The sequence below is a fragment of the Macrotis lagotis genome, chromosome 3, assembly GCF_037893015.1.
Source record: "Macrotis lagotis isolate mMagLag1 chromosome 3, bilby.v1.9.chrom.fasta, whole genome shotgun sequence".
Taxonomy (NCBI): Eukaryota; Metazoa; Chordata; class Mammalia; order Peramelemorphia; family Peramelidae; genus Macrotis; species Macrotis lagotis.
In genome coordinates, this window is record NC_133660.1 from 171,075,681 (window position 1) to 171,087,929 (window position 12,249).

Genomic DNA, 12,249 nt, shown 5'->3' on the forward strand with positions numbered 1-12,249 from the left:
GAACACAATTATAAATCATTTCTTGCCCAAAGTCAGATCTAAATAATTGGAAAAATTTCAATTGCTCATAATTAGGTGGGGTTTTTATAATAAAAATGCTAATTCTAGCCAAATTAAATGACTTATTCATTGCCCTAATAACCAAACTACCAAATAATTATTTTAATGATCTAGGAAAAAATAGTAACAAAATTCATCTGGATCAACAAATGGTCAAGAATAGTAAGGGAATTGATTAAAAATGTAAAGGAAGGTGGCCTAGTTTTACCAGATATAAAACTATACTATAAACTGATGGTCCTCAAAACTGCCTAGTACTGGTTAAGAAATAGAGTAATGGATCAGTGAATTTGAAAAGAAACAGTAGTAAATGACTACAGTAATCTACTGTTTGACAAATACAAAGACATTGGCTTCTGGGATAAGAACTCTCTATTTGACAAAAATTGTTGAGAAAAACTGAAAAATAGTGTGTCAAAAACTAGGCATAGACCCACATCTCACACCCTATACTAAAAAAAAACGATCAAAATGGGTACAGGATTTAGACATAAAGGACTATACTATAGACAAATTAATAGGCTAAGAAAAACTGTATTTATCAGATCTATGGAAAGGGGACAAATCTATGACCAAACAAGAAATAGAGTATGTTATAAACTGCATAATAAATGATTTTCACTATATTAAATTAAAAAGGTTTTGCACTAATAAAATCAATGCTGTCAAAATTAGAAGGAAAGTAGAGAGCTAGGAAACAATCTTCACAACCAGGAGTTCTGATAATGGTCTCATTTCTAAAATATAGAGAGAACTGCATCAAATTTATAAACTTGCAAGTCATTCTTCAATTGATAAATAGTCAAAGTATCTGAATAGATTATTCTCAAATGAAGAAATTAAAGTTCTTTATAATCATATGAAAAAATGCTCCAAATCATTATTGATTAGAGAAATGCAAATTAAAGCAGGTATCACCTCACACCTATCAGATTGGCTAAGATGACAAAATGGGAAACTGATCAATGTTGGGGAGCATGTAGGAGGATTGGGACATTAATGCATTGCTGGTGGAATTCTGAACTAATCCAACCATTCTGGAGAGCAATAAAGAACTATGCCCAAAGAGCAATTACACTGTGACCCAGTAATTCCAATTCTAGGCCTCTTTCCAGAAGAAATCATAATAAATGGGAAAAGTCTCACATTTTCCAAAATATTCATAGCATCTCTTTTTGTAGTGGCAAAGAATTGGAAATAGAGGGGATGTCTGTCAGTTGGGGAATGATTAAACAAATCATGGTACATGACTATTATGGAATACTATGTTCTATAAGAAACCATAATGGTCAGACTCTAGAGAAGCATGGAATGAATTACAGGATCTGATGCTGAGTGAAGGGAGAAGAAGCAAGGGAACAATGTGTACATTAACAAAGACATTGTGAGTTGATCAAACCTGATGAATGCAACTGCTCTCAGAAGATCAAAGATTAGGGCAGCCCTATTAGACCAACTATGGACAATATATCCCCATCCAGAGAAGAAAAAACAAACAAAACAAAACAAAAAGCAAATCCTTAAGATTCTAATGAACCCAACATTCACTTTTGTAAAAAATAACTCTTATGTATTTCTTTCCCTTTATCCTAATTCCTCATACCAAAAATGACTACTCTGAAAACATGCTTAACACAAATGTACATGTACAATATTAACTTGTTTATTGCTAAAGGGAAGGGGTTGTGAAGGAAGGGTGGAAGGGAATTTTGTAATTTAAAATATACAAATGCATATATACAATGCAAATATACAATACAAATGCAAAATATACAATGAAAACTCTTCATAGAATGTATTTGGAAGAATAAAAAAAGAAAAGCAACTAACCTGGAAAACAGATTTATAAGAGATAATTTTAAAATTATTGGGTTCCCTGAAATTCATGACCTGGAAAAGAGCCTAGACTTCCTTTGTCAAGAAATAATCAAGCAAAATTGCCATGATATCCTAGAATCAGTGGGTAAAATAGAAACTAAAGGAATCCATTGATCACCTCCTGAAAGAGATCTCAAAATGAAAAATTCCTAGGAATATTATTGCCAAATTACAGAACTCCCAGGTCAAGGAGAAAATATTACAAGTAGTCAGGAAGAAACAATTCAAATATCATGGAGCTACAGTCAGGATAACCCAAGATTACAACCAAGAATCAGTCGCCCAGCAAAACTGAACATCCTTCAGGGGAAAAGATGGACTTTCAATGAACAGGGGACTTTCAAACTTTCCTGTTGAAACAACCAGGGTTGAGCAGAAAATTTGATATTCAAGTATACGACTGAGGTGAAAAAAAAGAGAGAGTAGATGGGAAGGGAAAATTATGAGGAATTTAATGATTTGAACTCTGGTATTCCTGCATGAGAAGAGGATATTGATAACTCATATGAACCTTCTTATTTATTAGGACAGTTAAGAGGAACATATATAAACAAGGTACAGGGGAGAGCTAAATATGAAGGTAAAACATATTATAAGGATGAAGTCAATGTGCAAGAAAAAATGTACTGAGAGAAAGGGAAAGGAGATGTAAAATAGGCTGTTAGTTCACATTAAAAGAGTCAAGAACAAGCTTTTGCGATGTAATGGAAGTGGGAGGGAATCCGAGGGAGAATGAGTGAGCCTTCATTCTCATCAGAAGTGGCTCAGAGAGTAAGTAACATACACACTCAATTGATTATAGAAATGGATCTTACCCTAGAGGAAAAATAGGAGAGGAAGGGGATGGATGAATGGGGACAGGGGAGGGGAGGGGAGAGGAGGTATGGGTGATAGAAGAAAGGGGAAAATCATGGGAGAGAGTAGGCAGATACAACACACTTTTAAGAAGGGACAGGATGAAAGGAGAGAGAGAATAGAATAAATGGGAGTAGGGAGGAATAGGATGGAAGGAAATATAGCTAGCAATAATAGCTGTTGGGAAAAAATATAGTAATTTTTCTGATTGACTCACAGTAAAGAATGTTATCCATTACAAAGACAGAGTTGATGGTAACTTAATACTGACTGAAGCACACTTTATTTTTCTTGAGGTTTTTCTTTCTTTGTGTGTGGGGATATGTTTGCTTTCACAACTCATCTATAGTAGTAATATGAAAAAAATTTTTTAAAGCACATGGACTCCAGCAGAATGCATTTGAATGATAAAAGCAAAATAAGGACTATAAAAACATAATTTACAGATTCTGTAAAATATACAAAATATACAGAAATGTCAAATATATGTATAAAATATATATAAATGACAAGTTTGGATGAAGAGAATCAAAAAGAAATAACATTAAAAAAATCTTATCCATATAGGAAATCATATTGATCTGGGAAAAAAAGGAAATATGGTATTTGGCAAATAAGATGGTTAAAATGTTTATACCTTCTAATATAGAGATTTCACTACCCTTAAGGAGGAAATTTAAAAAAAGGATTCCACATACAACAAAATGACCCTTTTCTAAACCTTTTCAAATATTGGGGGTTCCTCAGAAGTGAAACATTGTGTAGAATGTCTGATTTGTTAAAAGTTGATGAACTTTGCTTATTCATTTTCTTCTCTTTTTCCTTTTTCCTTTAAAAATAATATTTATCCTAAGAGATGGTTCCCTGCAAGGGTGAAGTCTAGTGACATAAAAATAAAATATATCACTACAAATCTATTCAAAATTTTTTTAAAAGAAAGAAAATCAAGGAAGAGGAGAGAACTCAAAATCAGCAAGGAGGGAGAGAAAGGACAGAGTGAAAGAAAAACTGAAAGAGAGATAGACAGAGATTGATGAGGTAAGTCACTGAACATCTTCACACTTAACCACTGGCAGTGATCTAGGATTATTCCTTAAATCAGCGATGCTTTCCATATCCTCTCCTTATAATGCATGCCCTGATTGTCTTTCAACGTCCAATTCCAGGTCTTCACTTCTTTTTTTTCCATGGGTTGATCACATTCTTTATAAGTCCATCACAAAAGTTACTTCCATATTTTTCCCATGTTGCCATTGCTGATCACAACTCCCTCCTTTCTTATTTCTCCACTACCATGTACTATATTTTCTCTCTCCTTTCACTCTGACTCTGCTGTAGGGTCACTGAGTAGCACAGCAGACAGATCCCTGGTCCAGGGGCCAAGAAGCCCTGAGCCCCCATAGCACCCCTTAGGCCCAGAATCCACTTGGCCCTATGGTCCCAGACAGGCCTTCCAATCCCAGCCCCTTGCAAGAAGTAAGAAAGAAAATGTGTTATATGTGAACGCTCTCCTCCCATGGTCCACCCTCTCCTCCTTTATTCACATTCCCACCCCTTCCCCCTGTTCCCCCCTCCTTCTTACTCCAGATGTCTATACCCCATTGAGTATATATGCTGTTTCCTCTCCTAGCCATCTCTGATGAGAGCAAAGGTTCCCTGATTCCCCCTTGCCTCCCCCTTCCATATCATTGCAATAGCTCATTGTAATAAAAAAAATCTTATTATGTGAAATATCTTGGACTATTCCCTCTCTCCTTTTCTTTCTCCCATTCCATTTCCCCTTTTTTCTATTGACTCCATTTTTACACCATATTTTATCTTTGAATTCAGCTTTCTCCTGTGCTTCAACTATAAAAGCTCCCTCTACCTGCTCTATTAACTGAGAAAGTTCATATGAGTATTATCAGTGTCATTTTTCTATGCAGGAATACATGCAGTTCATCCTCATTAAGTCATTCATATTTCCCCCCTCTCCTCCAATCTCCATGCTTCCCCTGAGTCCTGTATCTGAAGATCAAACCTTCTGTTCAGTTCTGGCCATTCCAAAAGGAACATTTGAAATTCCCCTGGTTCATTGAAAGTCCATTTTTTTCCAGCCTTGCTGGGTAGTTCATTCTTGGCTGCATTCTAAGCTCTTTTGCCTTCTGGTATATTGTATTCCAAACCCTACGAGCTTCCAATGTAGTTGCTACTAAGTCCTGTGTGATCCTGACTGCAGCTCGATGATATTTGAAATGTGTCCTTCTGGCTGCTTGTAATATTTTCTCTTTGACTTGGGAGTTCTGGAACTTGACTATAATATTCCTAGGGGTTGGTTTTTTGGGATCTCTTTCTCAGGGGGATCGGTGGATTCTCTCCATTTCTATTTTGTCCTCTGCTTCTAGAATATCAGGGCAATTTTCCTGTAGTAATTCTTTGAAAATGATGTCAAAGCTCTTTTACTGTTCATGACTTTCAGATATTCCAAAAATTTTAAAATTATCTTTCCTGTCTGTTTTCCATATCAGTTGTTTTTTTCAATGAGATATTTCACATTTTCTTCTAATTTTTCATTTTTTTGGTTTTGAAGTATTGATTCCTGATTTCTGGTAAATTCATCAATCTCCCTGAATTCTATTCTTTGCCTCAAGGATTTGTTCTCCTCAGAGAGTTTTCTTATCTCTTTTTCCATCTGGCCAATTTTGCTTTTTAAAGCACTCTTCTCCTCAATAACTTTTTGAACTGTTTTATCCATTTGACCTAAGCTGGTTTTTAGCATGCTATTTTCTTCAGCATTTTTTTGGATTTCCTTGACTAAGCTGCTGACTTCATTTTCATGTTTTTCCTGCATCTCTCTCCTTTCTTTTCCCAGTTTTTCTTCCAACTCCCTCATTTGATTTTCAATGTCTTTTTTGAGCTCTTTCATAGCCTGAGCCCAATTTCTGTTTTTCTTGGAGTCTTTAGATGCAGGAGCTTATACTTCCTCATCTTCAGACTGAGTATTTTGATCCTTCTTGGGCTCATTTGCAAAATATTTCTCAATAGTCTTCCTTTTGTTTCTCTGCTTGCTCATTTTCCCAGCCTGTGCCTCGTTTTGGGGTGTTTCCTGAGCTTTTGGGACACTCCCACAAGGGTCTCAGTGTGTGAGGCTCTGTCCTCCCTCCTGGTCTGTGAATGACCATAAGCACCCCCTCTGCCACAGGGCTGAGGTGGGCGGCCCTGCTGTTCTATGGGGGGGGCCTAGACTGCAATCAGGATCTGAATGTGGTCAGAGCCCCAAAGTCCTGTTCCAGAGGCAGAGGACAAAACTCTGCAGTCTCTGTTCACTCCCCTCCCTCAGCTCAATGGGCTCATGCCCTGGGGGCTCCTCCTTACCAGCTCTGTCTGCATCTGTTTCTGTATCTGGGCTGCAGAAAGACCAAGCTGCTTGCTGTGTGCCCTGAGGGCTGGGCTCCACATGTTCGCTCTGGCAGAGGTCCCCTACTGTTCCCCCCCTTTGTGCCCGGTGCTCCTCCGGGTGCAGCTCAGGAGACTCTCCCGCTGCTGTGAGCTGTGACTCCCAGCGCTGTGGTGCTGCCTCCGGGAAGCTGAAGTTCTTTGGCTCTGGCAGACCACCCCTCTGGCAGGCTGCCCCTCTGACTGACCCCGGGGAGCAGAGCCTTTCTGCTCTTTTCCAGGTTACCTTGAGTAGCCGAACTGCCTCACTGGGTCCTTCTGTGGGTTCTGTCTCTTGAAAGTTTAGTTAGAGTCCTTAGCTTATGAGTTTTATCAGAGAGCTCCTAAGACTTGATCCCTTCTTGTTGCCATCCAGGTCTTTACTTCTTGATACTCTTAAGTGAAAATGAGCTTCCCTTCACCATCCTTCAAATTTCCTGATGTATTTTGTCTAGATCTTATTTATCTCTTTATTTTTCCTCTTCTCCTTAAATCAAACCTATTTGCTTATATCTTGTAATCTTTCTGTAAGACTATTCTCTAAACTTCTTCAGGGAAGGACTACATTTGTATCCCAAATTTTAACATAGACTAGATTATTAATAAATATTTGTTTATTTGAATGGATATTATATTTATTCAAATAGGTATATACACATTGTGATAAAGGGATAAGAACATGATTCTGGCATTAGAGGACCTAGATTCAAATCTTATCTCTGACAATGTCTATGTGTTTGACCTTGAGTAAGTCATTTAATCCCCCTAAATTTTAATTTCCCTATCTGTAAAATGAGGGAGTTGAATGAATGACTAAAAAACTATTTATTATTTACTATCTGAGTTCAAAGCTAGCCTCAGACACACACTAGCTGTGTGACCCAGGGCAAATTACTTTACCCTGTTTGTTTCCTCATCTGAAAAATGATCTGGAGAAGAAAATGGCAACTACTCCAGTCTTTGTCAAGAAAATTGCAAATTGGGTCATTAAGAATTGGTCAAGACTAAAATGACAGAACAAATTTTTTTTACACTCTAATTTCAATGTATAATAGATATAGCAGAACATGATTACTTGTATCTTATGATTTTGTAAAGAAAAGGAAATGAGAAAAGTGAAAAACTGAACAAAAATATTAAATATAATTTCACATAAAATATAATTTCCACAAAAATAGCCTCATAATGTAGTTATTTTTGTGGAAATCTAGGTCAGATGAGGGAAATGATTTTGCAATGCATCAGAAAATAATATACAGTTTCTAATTTTCTAGTTAGCCTGAACCCTACTCTTTTAGAGTACATAACCTGGCTTGTACAATTTTCTGCCACCTTATATAATTATTTTCTTGTTCCTTACTGTGATAACTTTCCTCCCTCTGAACAATAATAAGGTTATTTCTGTTATATTTTTATCCTTATCATCAATAAGATCAAAATTTGATCCCTAAGTAGTTCCCACATTTCACTCCTCATGAATTCTTGGGCAGATTAGTCTGCATTACATCGAGTAGTAGAACAATTTAGCTAAATTTATGTTGCCAAGAAAACATGCTGGTTTACTATCCTTCTAATAGAGACTATAAATACTACCATCCGTAGAAAAAATAATGAAATGATTGACTGTCAGACCTATGGGAATGAAAGTCCAATGAAACTTAGAAAATTCTATTTTTCTCTCTACTTTTCCACTAAGACATTTGAGAATAGGAATGTCCACAGAGGAAAAAAAGAAAGTTGTTTCTTTCTTTGTGACTTATCAAATACATAATACATATATATATATATATATATATATAATGTATACATATAACTGTGTATATATATATATAATGCATATTTATCTACATGTATACATACATTCTCATACACAGGAACACACACACACACAGGTGTTTGAATGGAGAAGGTTGGTAGTTCAGTGAATAAAATGTTGGGTCTTGAGTCAAGAAGACTCCTCTCCCTGAATTCAAATCTGGCTTCAGACTTGTTAGCTGTAGGATCCTGAGCAAATCACTTTACCCCATTTGCTTCAGTTCCTCATTTGTAAAATTGAAAAGAAGAAAAAATGATAAACCGCTCCAGAATCTTTGCCAAGAAGACTACAAAACCTCAACTCACAAAGAGGCAGGTATGACTGAAAAACAATGAAACAACAACAAAATGTGGCTGGAATAACATATTTTAAAGTTTAAAAACTAAGGATAGTTATGCACTAAGTCATATACTTGGGTCTGATTTCCTTTGTCTTTTTACTTGAATCTGATTGCTGATTGGTCTATCAGTCTGAAAGAATTTAACATAGCATACTCTTCCCTTACAATGTACAAAAAGGAACTCAATATATTATATGTTACTTAAAGGAATAAAAAATAATAATTAATTGAATTTCCATAACATGTTCACTATGTAATATTTTATAGCTTATATGGTTTTCTCAAAAGAATCCTATTTTATAGATGATACAATTGTTACCACTGAACAACATCAGAAAATCAAAGAATTTCATGGTTGTGGGCAACCTCAGAGGTGACACAGCCAAGTCTGTATCTGATTAATATCTGTGCTTTTCTGAGGCATCCTGTTCCATGTTTGAACAGCTCTTGTTGATAATATAGTCTTCCTTATATGGAGACAAAATCTTCTTTGTACCCACTTCTATTTATTGATATTAATTCTGATTTATGGAACGAGACACAGGTCTAATCCATTTTACATATGATATTCCTTTAAATATTTGAAGACAGCTATTGTAACATCTTCCCCCATTCTTCCCACTTCACTCTTAAGATTTGAGGTAAAATATTCTTAATTCCTTTCCAGGTAACTTTCCCTCAAAATTTGCTTTATCTTACCTTCTTTCCTCTTTTGGATGCCTGTAAAAATATCTCCTATATTTGCTGACTACTTTCCTTCTATTTTCATTCCTTTTTCAACCCCTTTCCATCTATCTCCTAACCCAATCACTTCATTGAAATTGCTGCTCCCAGGTACCCAACTGTTAAATATGATGGTGTTGTCAGTTTTTATACTCCAGTATTTCTGAAACTTTGTTAGGGAAACTTATTGCCTACCTCTTTTTTTAAAATTTTTATTAAAGATATTATTTGAGTTTTACAATTTTCCCCCAATCTTGCTTCCCTCCCCCACCCCCACCCCACAGATAGCACTCCGTCAGTCCTTACTTTGTTTCCATGTTGTACCTTGATCCAAATTGGGTGTGATGAGAGAGAAATCATATCCTTAAAGAGAACAAAATTCTCAGAGGTAACCAGATCAGACAATAAGACATCTGGGTTTTTTTTCTGAATTAAAGGGAATAGTCCTTGTACTTTGTTCAAACTCCACAGCTCCTTATCTGAATACAGATGGTACTCTCCTTTGCAGATAGCCAAAAATTGTTCCCAATTGTTGCGCTGATGGAATGAGCAAGTCCTTCAAGGTTGAACATCACTCCCATGTTGCTGTTAGGGTGTACAGTGTTTTTCTGGTTCTGCTCATCTCACTCAACATTGCCTACCCCTTGACTTCTGTACCACTGTCCTTTCTCCTGCTTCTCCTCTTACCTACATGATAACCCTTCATCTCTTGTTTGATTATTGTTTGTCTCCTGCCCACTAAATTTCTTTTTTCTCAAAGTACTATCCTTTGTCCTCTTTACTTTTTTTACATGCTTTTTTGAGACCTTATCAAATCCCATGGGACTAATGATCTTTTCTAAATGAATGACTCTAACATATTCAGCTTTAATCCCTCTTCTGAACTCCCATCCCATATCATCATGTATCTGATAGACATCTCGTTGTGGATCCAGGCCTACCTCTTCTAGACGTTTCTATTGAGAGACGCAGGATACTTCTATTCATCAAGCATTATAAACTTGAAGCCAATTTCAACTCATCATTATGTGTTATCTTCAGTTTCCAATAAATTGCTAAGTCCCTATAATTCTACTTTTATTTCATTCCTCACATTTATCCCCTTCTCTCTACTCACAAATTCTTATTACTTCTCATATATACTAGCCTTGTAATAGTCTTTTCCCCTCTTTTAAACCTGCTGTTTTTCCAATCCTTCCTTCACCCAGGTACCAAAATAATTTTCCCAAGACATGAAACTAAAAGACACAAAGTTATGGCAAAAAACAAAATTCTTTTTCCTTTTTATCCTCTATCCATTCCCCATTTTTCTTCTTTCAATCTTTTCCTTCCCATTCACTTTCTTTGTTAATTCCATCTCCTTTCAATTGCATTCTAATCTTTTTATTTTTCAACAACTTATCATTCTCTTCCTTGTTATTTTTCTATTTAACCTTCCCCCACTCAATACATAGCAACAATAAAAGAAAAGAAAGCCTAATGACAAATATGCAGAATCAAGGAAAATAGATTCCTACATTGACCATGTCTAAAAATGATATCCCATCCTTCATTTGAAGTCCTTACTATCTATCAGGGGATGAGTAGTGTGTTTTAACTCTAGACTTCTGGAAGTGCATTTTGTCATTAAATTGATTAGAGCTCTGAAGGCTTCCAAAGTCGTTTTATTTCATAATTTGTTATTACACAGATTGTTCCCTTTGTTTTGCTCACTTCAGTCTAACTCAGATGATAGAGGTCTTCCCAAGTTCCTCTACAATTTTGGATCTTTCCATTGGCATTAGAAATTTTGTGAAGTGTACAAATGAAGAACAGATATGTCAAATTCAGTGAAAGTGTTCTTTGTTTTTTTAAGGGAGTCACTGGAAAATGAGAAGCTCATTATAATAGTGGGTTTTTATTTCTTAGAAACCCTGGGATTTTTTTCTGTTGCTTGTGGAGAATATTTCATTGTATAGGTATCTTGATGAAGTGAAGGCATAAGAAAATGCTTTCATGACTTTCTTTGAAGTCAAACATCCTTTCAGTATTGTTTATTATTTATAATATGCTTATTCCTTAGTTCATGCTTTGTTATCTTGATAATGAGTATAGAAACCTAGGCAAATATTTAGTCAAATAGAAACTTTTTTAGGTCTCTTCTTTGAGAGGGCGAATAGAAGCTGTAGAAGATATTCATAAATAAAACCTTCAAAATTTGATTAATGTCCATTTAAACTCAAGAGGTTTAGATGTGGCCCTCAGATTATACCAATCAGATGTATAAGTGACAAAAATAGAAATGGGAGCTTCCACAGATTTTTACCACATCAGTATAACTCATCATCAATTCAAGATGAAGATTTCCTATCTGAACCAAGGCAAAATTTCAATCTTTCCTGAATCTATTACATTTTAACCATTTTTTAATTTCCAGAGAAGGTAGTTGTTACCAATCTACTTTATTGCCTATTGAAAAATAATGTCTAAAATCCATGACTTAAAAGCCAGAGAGTTACCTCTGTAATGACAGGCAGTTGATGAACATTAGAAAATTATACGAAACATTATTTTTACTGACATTTTACTTTACCATCAGGGTTATAATTATTTTCAGGTATCAGGTGATAAAATGAGAACGAATTTCTTTATTCTTTAAGAATGATGTCACCCATAGAACAGAACTGAACACAATTTTGATAACAGAAGAGTCTTGTAGTTATTACAAGAGTGAAGTGGTTTTCCCACTGTATCTAAAAATCATGATTCATTGTGATCACAGGTCTCTTGTGTTTTACTTATCTAATGATAAAAATGAAAGCCCTATTCAGTTTTAAATTGAATGATCCTTTTGACTTTATATCCTTCCATAGATAGCACTGGGAACTCTTATGGAGTGTTTATGATTCTCTACTTCACTTATAACTCTAGAAGAGTAATAAGAAATTTTGTTGCCCTTAGCTTTGTGTCACCATGGATCCTAGATAGTAGTGTGCCTATTTCTCTATTTCTTTATGATCATTTGTGTATAGTCCCAGATATATTCCATGTCTTGAACAGTTAGAGAGCTGGTAATTGTGAACTAACTTTCTAAGAAATTCATTGTGTCCCTCAGTCAATTGAAAGAAATTTTGAACCAAAAGGAATTCATTTTAGGGGAAATGATTGGCATTTTTATTGCATA

At 35.5% G+C, this 12,249-nt stretch overlaps 1 protein-coding gene across 3 annotated transcripts in view; it reads left to right on the plus strand.

The window, feature by feature from the left end:
* KCTD8 (potassium channel tetramerization domain containing 8) overlaps window positions 1-12,249 on the plus strand; it is a 293,990-nt gene that overhangs the window by 164,402 nt on the left and 117,339 nt on the right. Inside the window, exon 5 of one of the 3 annotated variants that reach the window (XM_074229520.1) lies at window positions 2,570-2,586. The exons of 1 other annotated variant lie outside the window; for it this stretch is intronic. In XM_074229520.1, the coding sequence (XP_074085621.1) occupies window positions 2,570-2,586 (17 nt within the window). Of the gene's footprint in view, window positions 1-2,569; window positions 2,587-2,804; window positions 2,820-12,249 lie in introns of all 3 variants that reach the window. One more of the 3 variants, XM_074229519.1, reaches the window with a different exon arrangement.